Source organism: Tripterygium wilfordii, chromosome 9 (genome assembly GCF_013401445.1).
Source record: "Tripterygium wilfordii isolate XIE 37 chromosome 9, ASM1340144v1, whole genome shotgun sequence".
In the NCBI taxonomy this organism is placed as follows: domain Eukaryota; kingdom Viridiplantae; phylum Streptophyta; class Magnoliopsida; order Celastrales; family Celastraceae; genus Tripterygium; species Tripterygium wilfordii.
The window spans coordinates 10,732,538-10,745,590 of NC_052240.1; the positions used below are offsets into that span (position 1 = coordinate 10,732,538).

The following is a 13,053-nucleotide window of genomic DNA, read 5'->3' on the forward strand; positions in this document are numbered from 1 at the left end:
TTATTTTGTTCTTGGTCTGAGATAACAACACACACACACACACACACACACACACACACACACATATAGCTAGATTATAATATACAGTACTACTTGTTTAGTGGTTGCTAACGCGTTTTGCTAACTTGTTTACGCGGATTAAAGTTTCTTTCTTTCTCTTCAAAAAAAAAAAACACAAAAGTTACTTTCCATCTCTGGAGAACAAGAAGAATTCCTACCAATGGTGTGTGCAAAGACAAGGACTTAGTAGTTGGATTTATCTAAGGACAAGGTCTTAGTAGTTGCATACCATGAAACACGTTTCATTGTTTTTATATACACGCCTTAACTTTTGATCACAAAAATGATACAAAAATTATAAAATAAGACTTACATATATCACTATTCGTAATTTAGTATTAGATTCCGCTCACCAATGTTCAAAATATTTGTTAATAACAACATTGTCTTCATTTATGATAATGCATGTTCACACTACGTCATGGCAGGTTCACTGTCAATAATTTAATGGATGCATTTGGTAGACCAAGGGCAATTTCGTCGAAGTATAGATAATGTCATTCTCAATTTCGTCTAAGCATGGACAATTGCAGAATTGACCACGTATTGTTACCGAATAGTCTCGGTTATTTTACCATGAAAATGCCGTTTGGTTGCAACAACCAAACCATATAATAATGTTTGTTGACAATATGTTGCTCAACAAAATTGTTAATCAAACGGGCTGAATATACTTTGTTTTGTTACAACAATTTTATGTACACTGCGAGCTCCATATTCCATATACAGGGTAATAGCACTTTTGGGTACTGAATAATCTGGCATAGTTCAACTCGGGAACTCATTTTTCAAACGTTTCAAAATGGGAACCCAATTTTCATGTTTGTTTCAAAACACTCACACGGACAGCTTTCAGCCTATTCGGGCAGTCAACTATCCTAGGTGGCATTTTGACCCAACGAAAAACGTTAAATTCGCACAACATCTCTTAACAGTGCTTATGTGGTGGATTAACGGTGCTGACGTGGCTTCGTTTTAGGCAGGCAAAATTAACCCCAAAAACCTCACTCCCGCATATATGTATGAAACCCTAATCACAATGCTCATCTCACTCACCCATTCTCAATCGCGCAAAATCTTCATCTCTTTGGAATTGTTCGCATACTAGAGTCTCCATCTACTGAACAACTCAGGGAGTGCGAGGTTCAACACTTAGTGAGTTCGATGGGTTTTTATATTGTTTGATTCTCCGCATGTCAACTGTCTTCCACTCACACAAGAATGGAGTAAGATGTCCTGATTTGAATAATCTATGTGGTCCCATTTCTATTCTTTTTTTTATTCTTGTTGTGGTCCCATTTTTGTTTTGTTTTTTTTATATAGTGTTCATGTAGTTAGTCTAGGCTGAATAATCTAATGTAGTCCCATTTTTGCATTTTTACAGTTAAGATGAAGCCTATTGCGAGGAGACCAATGACTAGATCAAATTCTGTTAGATTGAATGATGTGGAGGAAGGTGTGAATAATCTGGGCAGCCAGTCAGTTAATGATATTGGAATAGTGACTCAGTTGAGTGATTTAGGTAGTCCTTTAAGGAGTTAGAATGTTTCACTAAGTGCCGATTTAACTCTAGATGATAGAGATGATGAAGTTCTAGGTGCATATATGTCAAGTTTGGAAAAGAATATCAATGTAGGGGGAGCGGATAGTGATGGGAATGAATATAATGAAGGAGATTTGGAAGGGGATGTGGATGGATATAGTGATGGGGCTGGAGATAGTGATAGGGCTAGAAAAGCTGGAGAACTAAATACCAATAGAAGGGGCAGAGGTGATGTTGATGCAAATGACCCAAAATTGGTCTATGAGTCAGATGATTATGATTGTTTGTTGTATGACAGAGACAATGATGATGAAGTGAGAATGCGTACAAAGGCTAATCCAAAATTTGATCCTAAGGTTACTGAACAAGAATTTATATTCCAACTTGGAATGGAGTTCACTACTTTGCAAGAATTTAAGGATGCAATTAGAGGTTATGCTATAGATGGGGGGTATCAAATAAAAATTAAGAAGAATGACCCAATTAGGGTTCAGGCCAAATGTGATAGTGGTTGCCCATGGATGATATGGTGCTCTAGGGTCAATAAGGAGGCCACATTTCAAATTAAGACATATGTTTAGAATCATATGTGTAATAGAACACTGTCAAACAAGCAAGCAAGTAGCTCATGGCTTGCTCTGAGATTAGTTGACAAGATTAGAGTTGAGCCCAAAATTAGTACTGGTCAGATTTGTACATATGTCAAAGAAAACATGCAGCTTGCAATATCAAGAACTAATGCATACAGAGCTAAGAAAAAGACATTAGAAATGATTCATGGTAAGCATATGGAGCAATATAGTCAACTTAGAAGTTGCATGGCTGAATTACTGAGGACAAACAGGGGCAGTACTTGCAACATAATGGTTGATAGGGAGAAGCCAGAGGATCCTACTGTATTCAAGAGAGTTTATGTATGCTTGGCAGCATTGAAGAAAGGGTTCATTGAGGGTTGTAGGCCTCTTATTGGGCTTGATGGGTGCTTTTTGAAAATTGTATATGGTGGGCAACTACTCATGGCAGTGGCTCAAGATGGAAGTAATGAGATTTTTCCCATTGCATGGGCGGTTGTAGAGAGGGAAAATGGGGACTCATGGGACTGGTTTCTAAGGAAACTGTTGTTGGATAATGGTGGATTAGATAAGTGTAGATGGTGCTTTATATCATAAAGGCAAAAGGGTTTGATACAAGCAATTGAAGGGTTAGAGAGGGACATGCAACAAACAATAGAACATAGGTTCTGTGTGATGCATATATATGCAAATTTCAGCAAGTAGTGGCCATGAGCTCATTTTAGGAAGCTAGTGTATGACTATGCTAAGGACCAACACCAGAATTAGAAGAAGTTATGGGAAAACAAAATGCTGCAGGTTTGGATTGCTGGGACACAATAAGAGAGGTTGTGTTGGAGCACCAAATGTACAGGCAAGTTTCTTCAACTTTTATTTGTTGAAACATAACTATTTTGATTTATTTAGTTAAAAACTTATGTAATATGCAGGATGGAAATGCTTCTTCTGCTGGAACTGCAAATATTGCTGCTGGGAGGGGAAATGGATATGATGTTGTTACTGGAGATACTGCTGTTGGGAGGGGCAGAGGTTCTGTGCGGGGCAAATGTGTCGTGAGGGGTAGAGGTGTTGTGAGGGGTAGAGATAGAGATGGTCATGTTGGAAAGAGGACCAAGGAGAGTGCTAGGAGGCTTCCAGACACAAATTTCACACTCCAAGCCACTACATCCACTGCCAGGTACAAGGAAATGATAAACTCAACTCCGGAAAGTGCCACAAACAATGGAAAATAATCTATATAACATTATTATATAGCAGTTGCAGTTACGACTTCATGTTTCATTGATGATGCAAATTGCTTTTGTATGTTTTTCGGACAACTTTGTTATATTGATGCATTAATATTAGGGACCTAGCAGCATCATTAAAGCTATGTTTTGAGTAATGGATTGATGCTCGATGATTTGGCTTTATTCTATATAAGATTTGGTATTTTGTGACCTATATGGTCCAATTTCACAATTTCAGTGAGTATTTTGGAACATTCGAATTAGTTTGAGGTTGTTAATAACTGATATACAGGTGTATGGTGTAAATTGCACCTTCATTTACTTACTTGAACTTAAAAAATACAATATTTTATTCCATGTTAGCAACTGTCCGGCCATGTTGAAGCATTTGACAATATTTAATGAAAACTAAAAATTAGGCCCCAATAAGCTTTATCAAAAGTATTTTTAATTTGGTATTCAAAAAATATATGTTTATTAATAAGCTAATTGTATTATTAAAAAATTATTGTCTTTTTCTGACCTGGGTTCATGAGAATATATGGGTTCTGACCCATAGACAATCATCACCATTATGCTAATGGCCCAGATTTTTTTTATAACTAATAACGACATCGTACAAAATTACCTTTTGAACATTCGATATAGACTTAAACTTCGACTATCAAACCCGCACACACAAAAAATTATCATCTGACGATATAATAAATTGAGTAATGCGTGGCCACAAGAGCCTAAATTTGCAGTCTAATTTTGTTGCTTTGCCTTGTAGAGTTCGTTTTATGTAAACCTTCCTGTGTATCAACACAATTCACTACACTGCACATAGAAAACTACCTGATTCAAAGACAAATCTGTAGACAGAGGAGGGAACTCTGAAGCTAAGGAATACTCCAGGCAGCCTTTTACCTAATCAGACAATAACAACAGTAGCACCATATAGAATACAACATCCACATTTGCCTCATTACACTACCCACTTTAATATAATTTATTGTCTTAAGAATGAATCAGGATAAATTAGTGTACTTTGTACAAATTTTGACCCAACAAACGAACTCTAGATTTAGTGTTGAAGCAAACGAGAGACACTTCTCTTCATTTGGCAACGCATGAGAAAACAGGCTACAAGTTTGGAATCCTGAGCATCATATCAATTCTCTAATTAAAGAAGTTGCCAGTCATCCTCATGGGCAAGGCCTCCAACATCATTCATGGTCACCATACCAAATGAATCATCATCTTGAACTTCAGTGTCACCCGACATGTCAATGTGGTCGACTGGTTTTGATAATTTATGGGTGTGAGTTACGGTAAACAATGGAGCACCACTTGATTCATCTGCTAGCTTGGATGCCCGATGACAAAAATCATCGAGATCATCTGCAGACCAGAAAAGGATAAATAAAAGGAAATGAGACGCTATATGAGAAGAGTTCTCTCTTCCAAAGCTACAGCCAGTTAATAACATCGAATTCAGCCAACAGTAACCCACAAACCTTTGTCCCGACAGTAAAATCCAATTGCCAAAGATGGATCGATCAAGTCCAGAGGAATGTGCCGTATGAGACTGGATCATTTAACAGAAGACAGACATAAAAGCGAAGTAAGACGTAAAAGCAGACCATAAAAATGAGTTGACATGATAAAAACATCCAACAAGAAGCTTACTCGCTGTGGTAAGACGAAGTATCAGCCTCTAGATCATCCCCGCTGATATTGATTGTCTGCAAAACCAACAGACGGAGAGAGTAACAATGGCTAGTACAACAATGTATCCTTAAATCCATAATCCTATATTCAAATAAACAGATAGAATGACATAATAATAAACTATGCAATATTTTGAAAGCCGAATAAAGAGAATAAATTCATTCAGATTCAGTTGCCCAAGAGAGGCAATTCAAATGATTGCCTTTGAAGGTGGAGCTGTTATATCTATCAGCTCCCCCTTTTCCACAGCATGAGTAATATTATAGATAAAAGTGCAAGTAGCACAAACATCAATGGCCTACCTCAAAAGGGTTTCTTACTTGGTGTCTGGATAGTTTTAAAAAAATCATTAGCATAGAAATATGGTAAAAACTTAGATGCCCAGATTTCTCCAAGGTTTACATTACTTGAAAAATCAATTGAGTTTCTAGGGTTCTTAATTTAAGATGACCAAAACCGCACTCAACTAAGATACCACATGTAGGCTGTTTTGGTTCATTCATTAGCACAGAAAGAACTGAAGAATTAAAAAGTCGCACAATACTTGTTTGGCAAACCTGTGCGATTAAAGCCATCTAAATTATGAAACTAGAATATTAAAATCAGAGCAATCAGTTAAAATTCTGATTTACCGGTTGAACATCATGAGGATCAAGGTAGAAAGCATTATCATCTTGTACACCCACAATGTAAGTTGAAGCACCAGGCTTCCCACCTAAAATGCCAAGGCTTTGAGGAAAGGTAAATGTTGCCCTCAATGATGGAATGTACCTGTGAAAATTTAGATCAAAATATCAATATATAAGCTAGAATACTTCCTCTATAATTTCACTATAGTCCTTGTCATTCATTATAGATCTCGTCTCTACATTAACTCAAAATGTTACAAGGACCTTTTTCATACTCAGTCTGCTATCAATACTGATAATAGTATAAGTAAAGCGAAGTAATAACAAAATTTCTTGAGATTATTGAGTAGTCAATTTCAATAGATCACTTTAATGAAAGTAAAAAAACTACATTGCAGAGTTGCATGGATTTTTCTTTCTTTCTTTTTTAATGCTACAGGGGAATTGAACTATTGTATGTATCATGGCATATTACCACAAGCAATGCATAGATTAACAAGTTCACGAAGAAAATATTCCCTAAACCATTCAAATAATGATGGTAAACATAGAATCTATACAAAGAAAAAGGAAAAAGAAATACCATACCATTGACTTATATGGTTGCGTTTTTAGCGCAGTAGCGCATAGGGCTATAGAAAATCCAAGGGGATACTACACAGAAAAGAGGTAGACTGAAAAAATGGATGGGAGTGATAAGAAATGAAACAGAATCTCCAGAATTAATCAACAGTGTAGTTTTTGATAGCAATGATGATGAAGAAGACGACTTTGGTGGATTCTCACTAATTTATCATGCGGATTCATGTAGCCAACCCCAACTTTGTTTCATATAGACTTTGATGATGATTGCATATACTTATACATGTTCAATGGATTTGACAGTTATAGCATGTTTCTTAATCTCTCCGAAAATCTAGACCCTGATCGAACTGGATAACCACCATGCCAGCACTTTGTAATGGGTCAGGATGACATATAGCTAAGTATCTCAATCTATGTTTAGTATGTTGACCTATTATGGTCCTTCACCGTTATCGCATCAAAAGTGCTATGCTAGAAATGATCTTTGAATCCATTTGATCCTCACCTACCAGGCTATCATATAACATAGCATATAAAGTCATAAAAATATAACTGTAGAATCCATAGGATGCCCACACTAGAGCGAATTCTCCCTCATAATTCTAATTCAATCAGATTCTTAATTTTGCTATGAGCAACATCTATGAGTGACAGGAAGTTTTAAGAGGTCAAGTTCTGGGTGAGAGGCAATAGAAACTGGTTTCTCTATGCATGCACGTAGCTGACTCCAAACAGTATGGGACAATGGCCTAATGGAGATTACTAAAATGCTATTTGCTTTCCTGCATCAAACCAAATGGTACTAAGCCTTTGCATAAATCGTGAAGGAAAAGCCACATGAGAATAAAATATGGCTTCATTGTATCACTAAGAAAGCTGCATTTCAAGCGGAAACAAATAAACTGGCTAACAACCAACAGTAAAAGATAATTTTTTGTTCATCATGCAATGTAAAATGTTCATTTCTAAACAATACTTTATAATGAAATGCCAAATTCCAGAACAAACAAAATAATCAAGTTCCAGAATTGAACAGAGCAGATTGTCAATCTATCATGATTAGAATTCAAAGCTTGTCACATAATATAAAAGAACCATCAAATTAATAAACTTCATTATTTACCAACCTGGTGTTTATTTTTTCTAGTCCCAGAACCAAGGGAACCAATAAAAGAATGGGTGTCCAAGCAGCTTGACCATTGGAAAACTCAAAACAGCGTCTAGAGGCATCTTCAATGCACACAACTGGAGCTCCACCTCTTTCTCCATCTTCATCACCAGAAACGACATATACAGCCATGGGAAGTGTCTGATGCTCAGAATCAGTTTGCCCTCTTCTATGGCGGGCGAGGGATTCCCATGAGCGGCATGTGGCATATGGGCCTACCCATGACCCAGCTGCAAGTCCATAATCTTTTCCAGCTTCAAGAAGATTGTGGATAGAGAAAGCTGATACCTCCGAATCACCCAAAAGGTGCAAGATCTTGATATATTCTTGGTCCAATGGCTGCATAGTTAGCAAGGCACCCGAACTTAAAATACTGGGAGTAACACTTATCTAGGATCATATCAAAGTAAAATTGTAATATGCAGTGTCCCTTGTGAAGTTTTTTTTTTTTCCCTTCTTTTTTCAAAAATGTCAATTAAGTGTTCAAATTAAGGTCATCTCTGTTACCTTCTCCAAAGACTTTCTCCAAGATCTACCTACTTGATGAAGAAGCAATGCCTACACATTGAGAAAGAAGTCTTTAGCACCAAGTTAGGATAGAAAGACAATCATTATCATCATTACGAACTTTATCCCAAAAGTTTGGGATCAGCTATATGAATCTATGAGAAAATAAACGAGAAGCCACTACATGTATTCGTTTTAGCCATTGATTTCTATTTACGAGCAATTACAACTTTGGATATCATATTTGTTCTTGGATATAGGTACTACAATGTTTCTCCTCCATGCATCAGGCATCCTACGAGTCTTAATAATTTGATTAAAGAGCTTAGTTAGCCATACTATACTTACATCTCCTATGCATTTCCATACTTCAATTAAAATTCCATTAGGTCTCATGGTTTTATCCCTTTCATTCTCCTTAAGTCACCAAGGATCCATATTCTCAGGAGAGATATGGAGATCTTCAACATTCCTCCATGCCGCCATTAAGTAGCTCATTGAAGTAACTTCTCCACCACTCGTTAATTTCTACGTCCTTCACCAAAACCTTATCATCTATATCTTTGATGCATTTTACATGATTTAGGCCCCTAGTTTTCTTTAATGTATTTTGCTAGCTTATAAATATTTTTTCATCTCTTGTATCTAACTTGTTATATAACTCAGTATATGACTTATGACGTGCCTCTCCTATAATCTTTTAGCTTCTTTCCTGACTAGTTTGTACGTTTTATAACTATCCTCGTCCCTACCATCATGTAACTTCCTATAACATTCTCTCTTAGTCCTAATTTTTTTTAACACCCTCTACCACCATGTTTCTTTACCTTTAGGTATAGGGCCTTTTGACTCACCAAGTACATATTTTGTTACTTGCTTGATAACAGATGTAAAGTTCCCAATGAGCACCAACAGAAAAGGAAATATGATGGTTCACAAACCAATAAGCTATAACAAAGCATATGACACTCGAATGAGATGGGTTCAAAGTTAAATAAATACAATATCTGTACCTGCGCTAAAAGCATTTGACTGCTCCTTAGCATGCAACCCCAGCCAGCATCACTTGTATACTTGGTATCCCCAATAGAATTAAAACCTACAATTAGCGATCTGAAGATCACATAAATATTTTCTATAACAGTTGGAACACGAAAGCTTTCCACTCCGAAGCATCCTCAAATATATAATAAACAAACCTTTTCGATATGTCATCAAAATCCTTGATGAAAAGTCATGTTTGAATGCTGCAATTCCATCATAACTAGCTGCACCTGTGGAGGACTCATCCTGTGAAATTCTATAGCACTCACCAAGAAGCCAAATGTCACTAGTTGTGCTAGAAATTCCAGTCTTGCTTGACCCCATCACACGCTCCTGAATCCTCCTCATTGAGCCACTGGTCACGACCCTCTTCACAGCTGATGTCCAACCATTGCTTCTGGTATGAATGACCTTCTTTTCACAAGGGGATGACTCACTATGTGATTCAAACGCAGCAAATGCAGACGCAAAGAAGCTTGACCACAAGGAAGCAGCTTTGTAGGGCTTACTCTCACTAGGAGCTGAATCTGAAGAAACTGATGGGGAAGTGGAATTTGGGCTAGGGGTGGCACTACTACCTCTGGAAGAATATTTTGGGACACCCCTCTCAAGAAAACCCTTCATTACCTAGTCATCCGGTTCCGGTAGCAGAATGGCCGCCTAGAAGCAGCCCAATTCTAGAAAATCTACCTTGAAAATGATGTGTAAAAATGAAGAAAAAAAAATTATTCATGTGTAAATCTTGTTTCCATAGCAACTATTACTTCGTAAAGCATCTCCATATTTTAATTAGCTCATGATTGCCCATAAGGATGCTAAGCAACACAAACAAAATATATTCAACTGATTAATTGGAAAAAAAAAATACAAAAACCCACACACAAAAATCCCAAATCCCAAATAAACTGCTGCCAAATTTACGAGCTAAAAGGAGAAACTGATGGAGGCAATAAAAGTTCCACCTTTTTCATCGACAGATAGGGATCTGGAAGCTAATCGAAGAATTCAAAACAAAATTGAAATATAACTTCGTCCTATCAAGACATGCTCGATCGAACAATCACATATGATTCAAAAAACAAAGAACAGAAAAAACGAATTGAAATCACAGAGAAAAATTATGGAGGGTAAATACGCGAACCGCAACGAAAGAGAGCATAAAGAGCTAGTCGGTTACCTAGAACGATACACCCACAGAGATTGGGCGTATTATGTCTCTTCGGTTTCAGTTATGCTGCACAACTACAAGAGAAAAACAGAATTGAATTCAATATAAATCCTTGATTTTGAATGAATTATTGTTTTCACTCAGTTCGTTTAGAATTCGGAAATCCAGATCCTTTGTTCTTTTTTTCTTTGTGTAAAAACGCAGAAGACAAAAACAACAACTGACAGCTTCTTCTTTTTTTGAAAAAGGTTTCTCATAATAAACAATTAGTAATTTAATTTAGAGCACGACAACCTCGCACGTTTGTTTGGCCAAGTGATCGATCTAACAAGCAACGCAAGAAGCAAAAAAAAAAAAAAGAAAAATATCGATTGAAACGGCACGGCAGTTGGCCGTTTATTTAACAGCCGTTGGATTCTGAAGCATCATTTATCATTAGATCTGCTCAACAATTATAATTATATTGACTCGATTTATTTTAAAAAAATAAATCAAAATACAATAACACCCTCCCCTACTTTAATAGAGCTCTGGACCCGGAAGCCCGGGACCTGCTGTAATTTTATTACAGCAGGTCCGATGGTAATACCGGTTTTTAATATTAAAAATTTTTATTTTTATTTTTAAAAATAATAAATATGTAGTGTTCATCGCAACGAACACAACGATATATTTTTTGTTAGAAACAAAAATCAAATTCAATATGAAAAAGACACGACAATTCTAGACCATCGGATATAAACTCAAAATATTTGATGTGTTTGATCACGATGCATTTGATTTTTGTTTTAAACAAAAATATGAAAAATACTATATATTTATGATTTTTAAAAATAAAAATAAATTTTTTTACTACCCATAAAGGGTATTACAGTGGGACATGCTGTAATAAAATTACAGTGGGACCTGGGCACCCCTCTGGACCCCCTCTCAGGCACATGTCATCGGTTCTTGACCGACGAAACTCAAGAAATCCCAAAGAATTACGTCTCACTCGTTTGAGCACTCGATCTGAGGGAGGTTTCACGTCTAAATCCGATGATATAACCACTTGGTTAATACCGAGTTACGTTGTTTCGTCTCCCTCTCCTCTCTCTCTCTCTCACTCGATCCCTTGTTGTTATCATATTTCAGCTTAACTATGTCATTTATGTAGTGTTAACTCCACTGAGTTACCCATCTCTGCTATCAGAATTGAAATCAACCGTGCATTGGCTGTTGTTTGAGATATTGCATCTGGCAGAGACCTGGAGAAGTTCCTTATCGTATGTTGATCTCTCATATATTTCTACTGCCCAGCTTCACTTTTATTGGTGCATATATACTGAAATTGAATGTTAAAAAAAAGACCATAGATTTTTCTTATTTTAAATTAAACCCTAGAATTCCGAGTATTTAGCACTTGCAAATGTGTGTATGATTGCTTGTACACAGGGGCGTAGCTAGTTAAGGACCAGAGTGGGCACGTGTCTCACCTCAATTTTTTTTAAAAAAAATACGTATATTAATAGAGAGATAAAATCGTCAAAAAGAAAAGTGCCCACCTCATAGTCATAGAGAGACGAAAGTGGCCCCTCAAATCTCAATCTCAAAGAGAGACAAAAGCGCAACCACATGAGAGATCAATTTTTAAATGATTGTTTATTTGTCTACATATTGAAAGGAATGCGTTTAATGATATTAGCAATAGGACTATTATTCAACGTTTTCAATAAAATGAAGAATCGTCGTGACCGTTTGTAATACAATTATTATATTAATTTGATGTATTGATTGTAATTCATTTATTGTATTAGTTTGGTGAATATGAAAACTCGTAAAAAACAATTATGATAACAAAGATGTATTGTTTTATTACTTGAAACTATTACTAGTGATTATATTCGTGTCATATACATAACCTTCAAAAAATTTCCGAGGGCACTGCCCCCACACCCCCAGTATTTTAATTGTGCCCCTGTTGAACTAAAATCCTGGCTACGCCCCTACTTGTACATGTTCTCTCATATTCCTTTTGTTTTACCATGAAATTGCACCTTTACGCCCGTTTGTGCAGACTTAAGCATAGAGAAAATATTGCTCTCCTTTCTCTCAGGTTTTAGCTGGTCTATGGATTTTGTCCCTTGTGGGAAGCTCCTAACTTCTTGACCTTGATCTAAATATGTAAATAATTCAATGAATCAGCAGTATTTGTTATGTGTATGTGTGTTTGTGCATCTCATTCTCATTTATGGCTTTTTAACTAACAATGGTTGTGAAAATTTTACCTAAATTTATTTTATAAACAACTGTTATATGAGGAGCTCCTGGTATTGGTGTCTGCTGGGGAATTTGAGTCCCTTGTGGGAAGCTCCTAACTTCTTGACCTTGATCTAAATATGTAAATAATTCAATGAATCAGCAGTATTTGTTATGTGTATGTGTGTTTGTGCATCTCATTCTCATTTATGGCTTTTTAACTAACAATGGTTGTGAAAATTTTACCTAAATTTATTTTATAAACAACTGTTATATGAGGAGCTCCTGGTATTGGTGTCTGCTGGGGAATTTGAGTGTTGCGAACAAATGAGATCAGACTATGTGCACGGGAACAAATCTCTTGGAACAAAGTCCCAAAAAGGGATGCAAATGAGAGAAAGAAATTGGCCTCTAAGGAGCGCAAGCACACGACAAAGAAATTGTAAAAAGATGATTGAATTGAAATGCTATGAAATGGAAATTACATGCTCTTTTTGAGTCTTTGATTGGTTAGACCTTGTAAAATCTAAAATCTAGGCTTATATACATGTTCTAAAAAATTGCTAACAATGGTATTTACAGTTGGATCTACTGGAT

The 13,053-nt window shown here is 36.3% G+C and overlaps 1 protein-coding gene across 2 annotated transcripts; it reads right to left on the reverse strand.

Annotated features, from left to right (window-relative positions):
* Positions 1–4,261: 4,261 nt before the first annotated feature.
* Positions 4,262–10,473, reverse strand: LOC120006226 (cysteine protease ATG4-like). 2 transcript variants are annotated; one of them, XM_038856183.1, is made up of 9 exons: positions 10,228–10,473; positions 9,206–9,736; positions 9,020–9,105; positions 8,007–8,057; positions 7,459–7,838; positions 5,750–5,888; positions 5,076–5,131; positions 4,904–4,974; positions 4,262–4,787 (listed from the first exon to the last, which is right to left on the reverse strand). In XM_038856183.1, exons 2-9 carry the CDS (start codon positions 9,672–9,674, stop codon positions 4,570–4,572), a joined length of 1,470 nt encoding a protein of 489 aa, XP_038712111.1. In that variant the 5' UTR covers positions 9,675–9,736; positions 10,228–10,473; the 3' UTR covers positions 4,262–4,569. The 2 variants fall into 2 exon arrangements, with proteins under 2 accessions (XP_038712111.1, XP_038712110.1); XM_038856182.1 differs by having other exon boundaries at positions 9,206–9,740.
* Between the last annotated feature and the right edge of the window lie 2,580 nt (positions 10,474–13,053).

Bases quoted from the DNA above. Each gene is read 5' to 3' on its own strand.
- LOC120006226 (XM_038856183.1), bottom strand. From the start codon at position 9,674: ATGAAGGGTTTTCTTGAGAGGGGTGTCCCAAAATATTCTTCCAGAGGT. The intron at 9,106-9,205 runs GTTTGTTTATTA...CGCTAATTGTAG, and splicing joins TTTGATGACATATCGAAAAG to GTTTTAATTCTATTGGGGAT. The intron at 5,132-5,749 runs GTAAATCAGAAT...TTGGTTTTGCAG, and splicing joins ATCCTCATGATGTTCAACCG to ACAATCAATATCAGCGGGGA.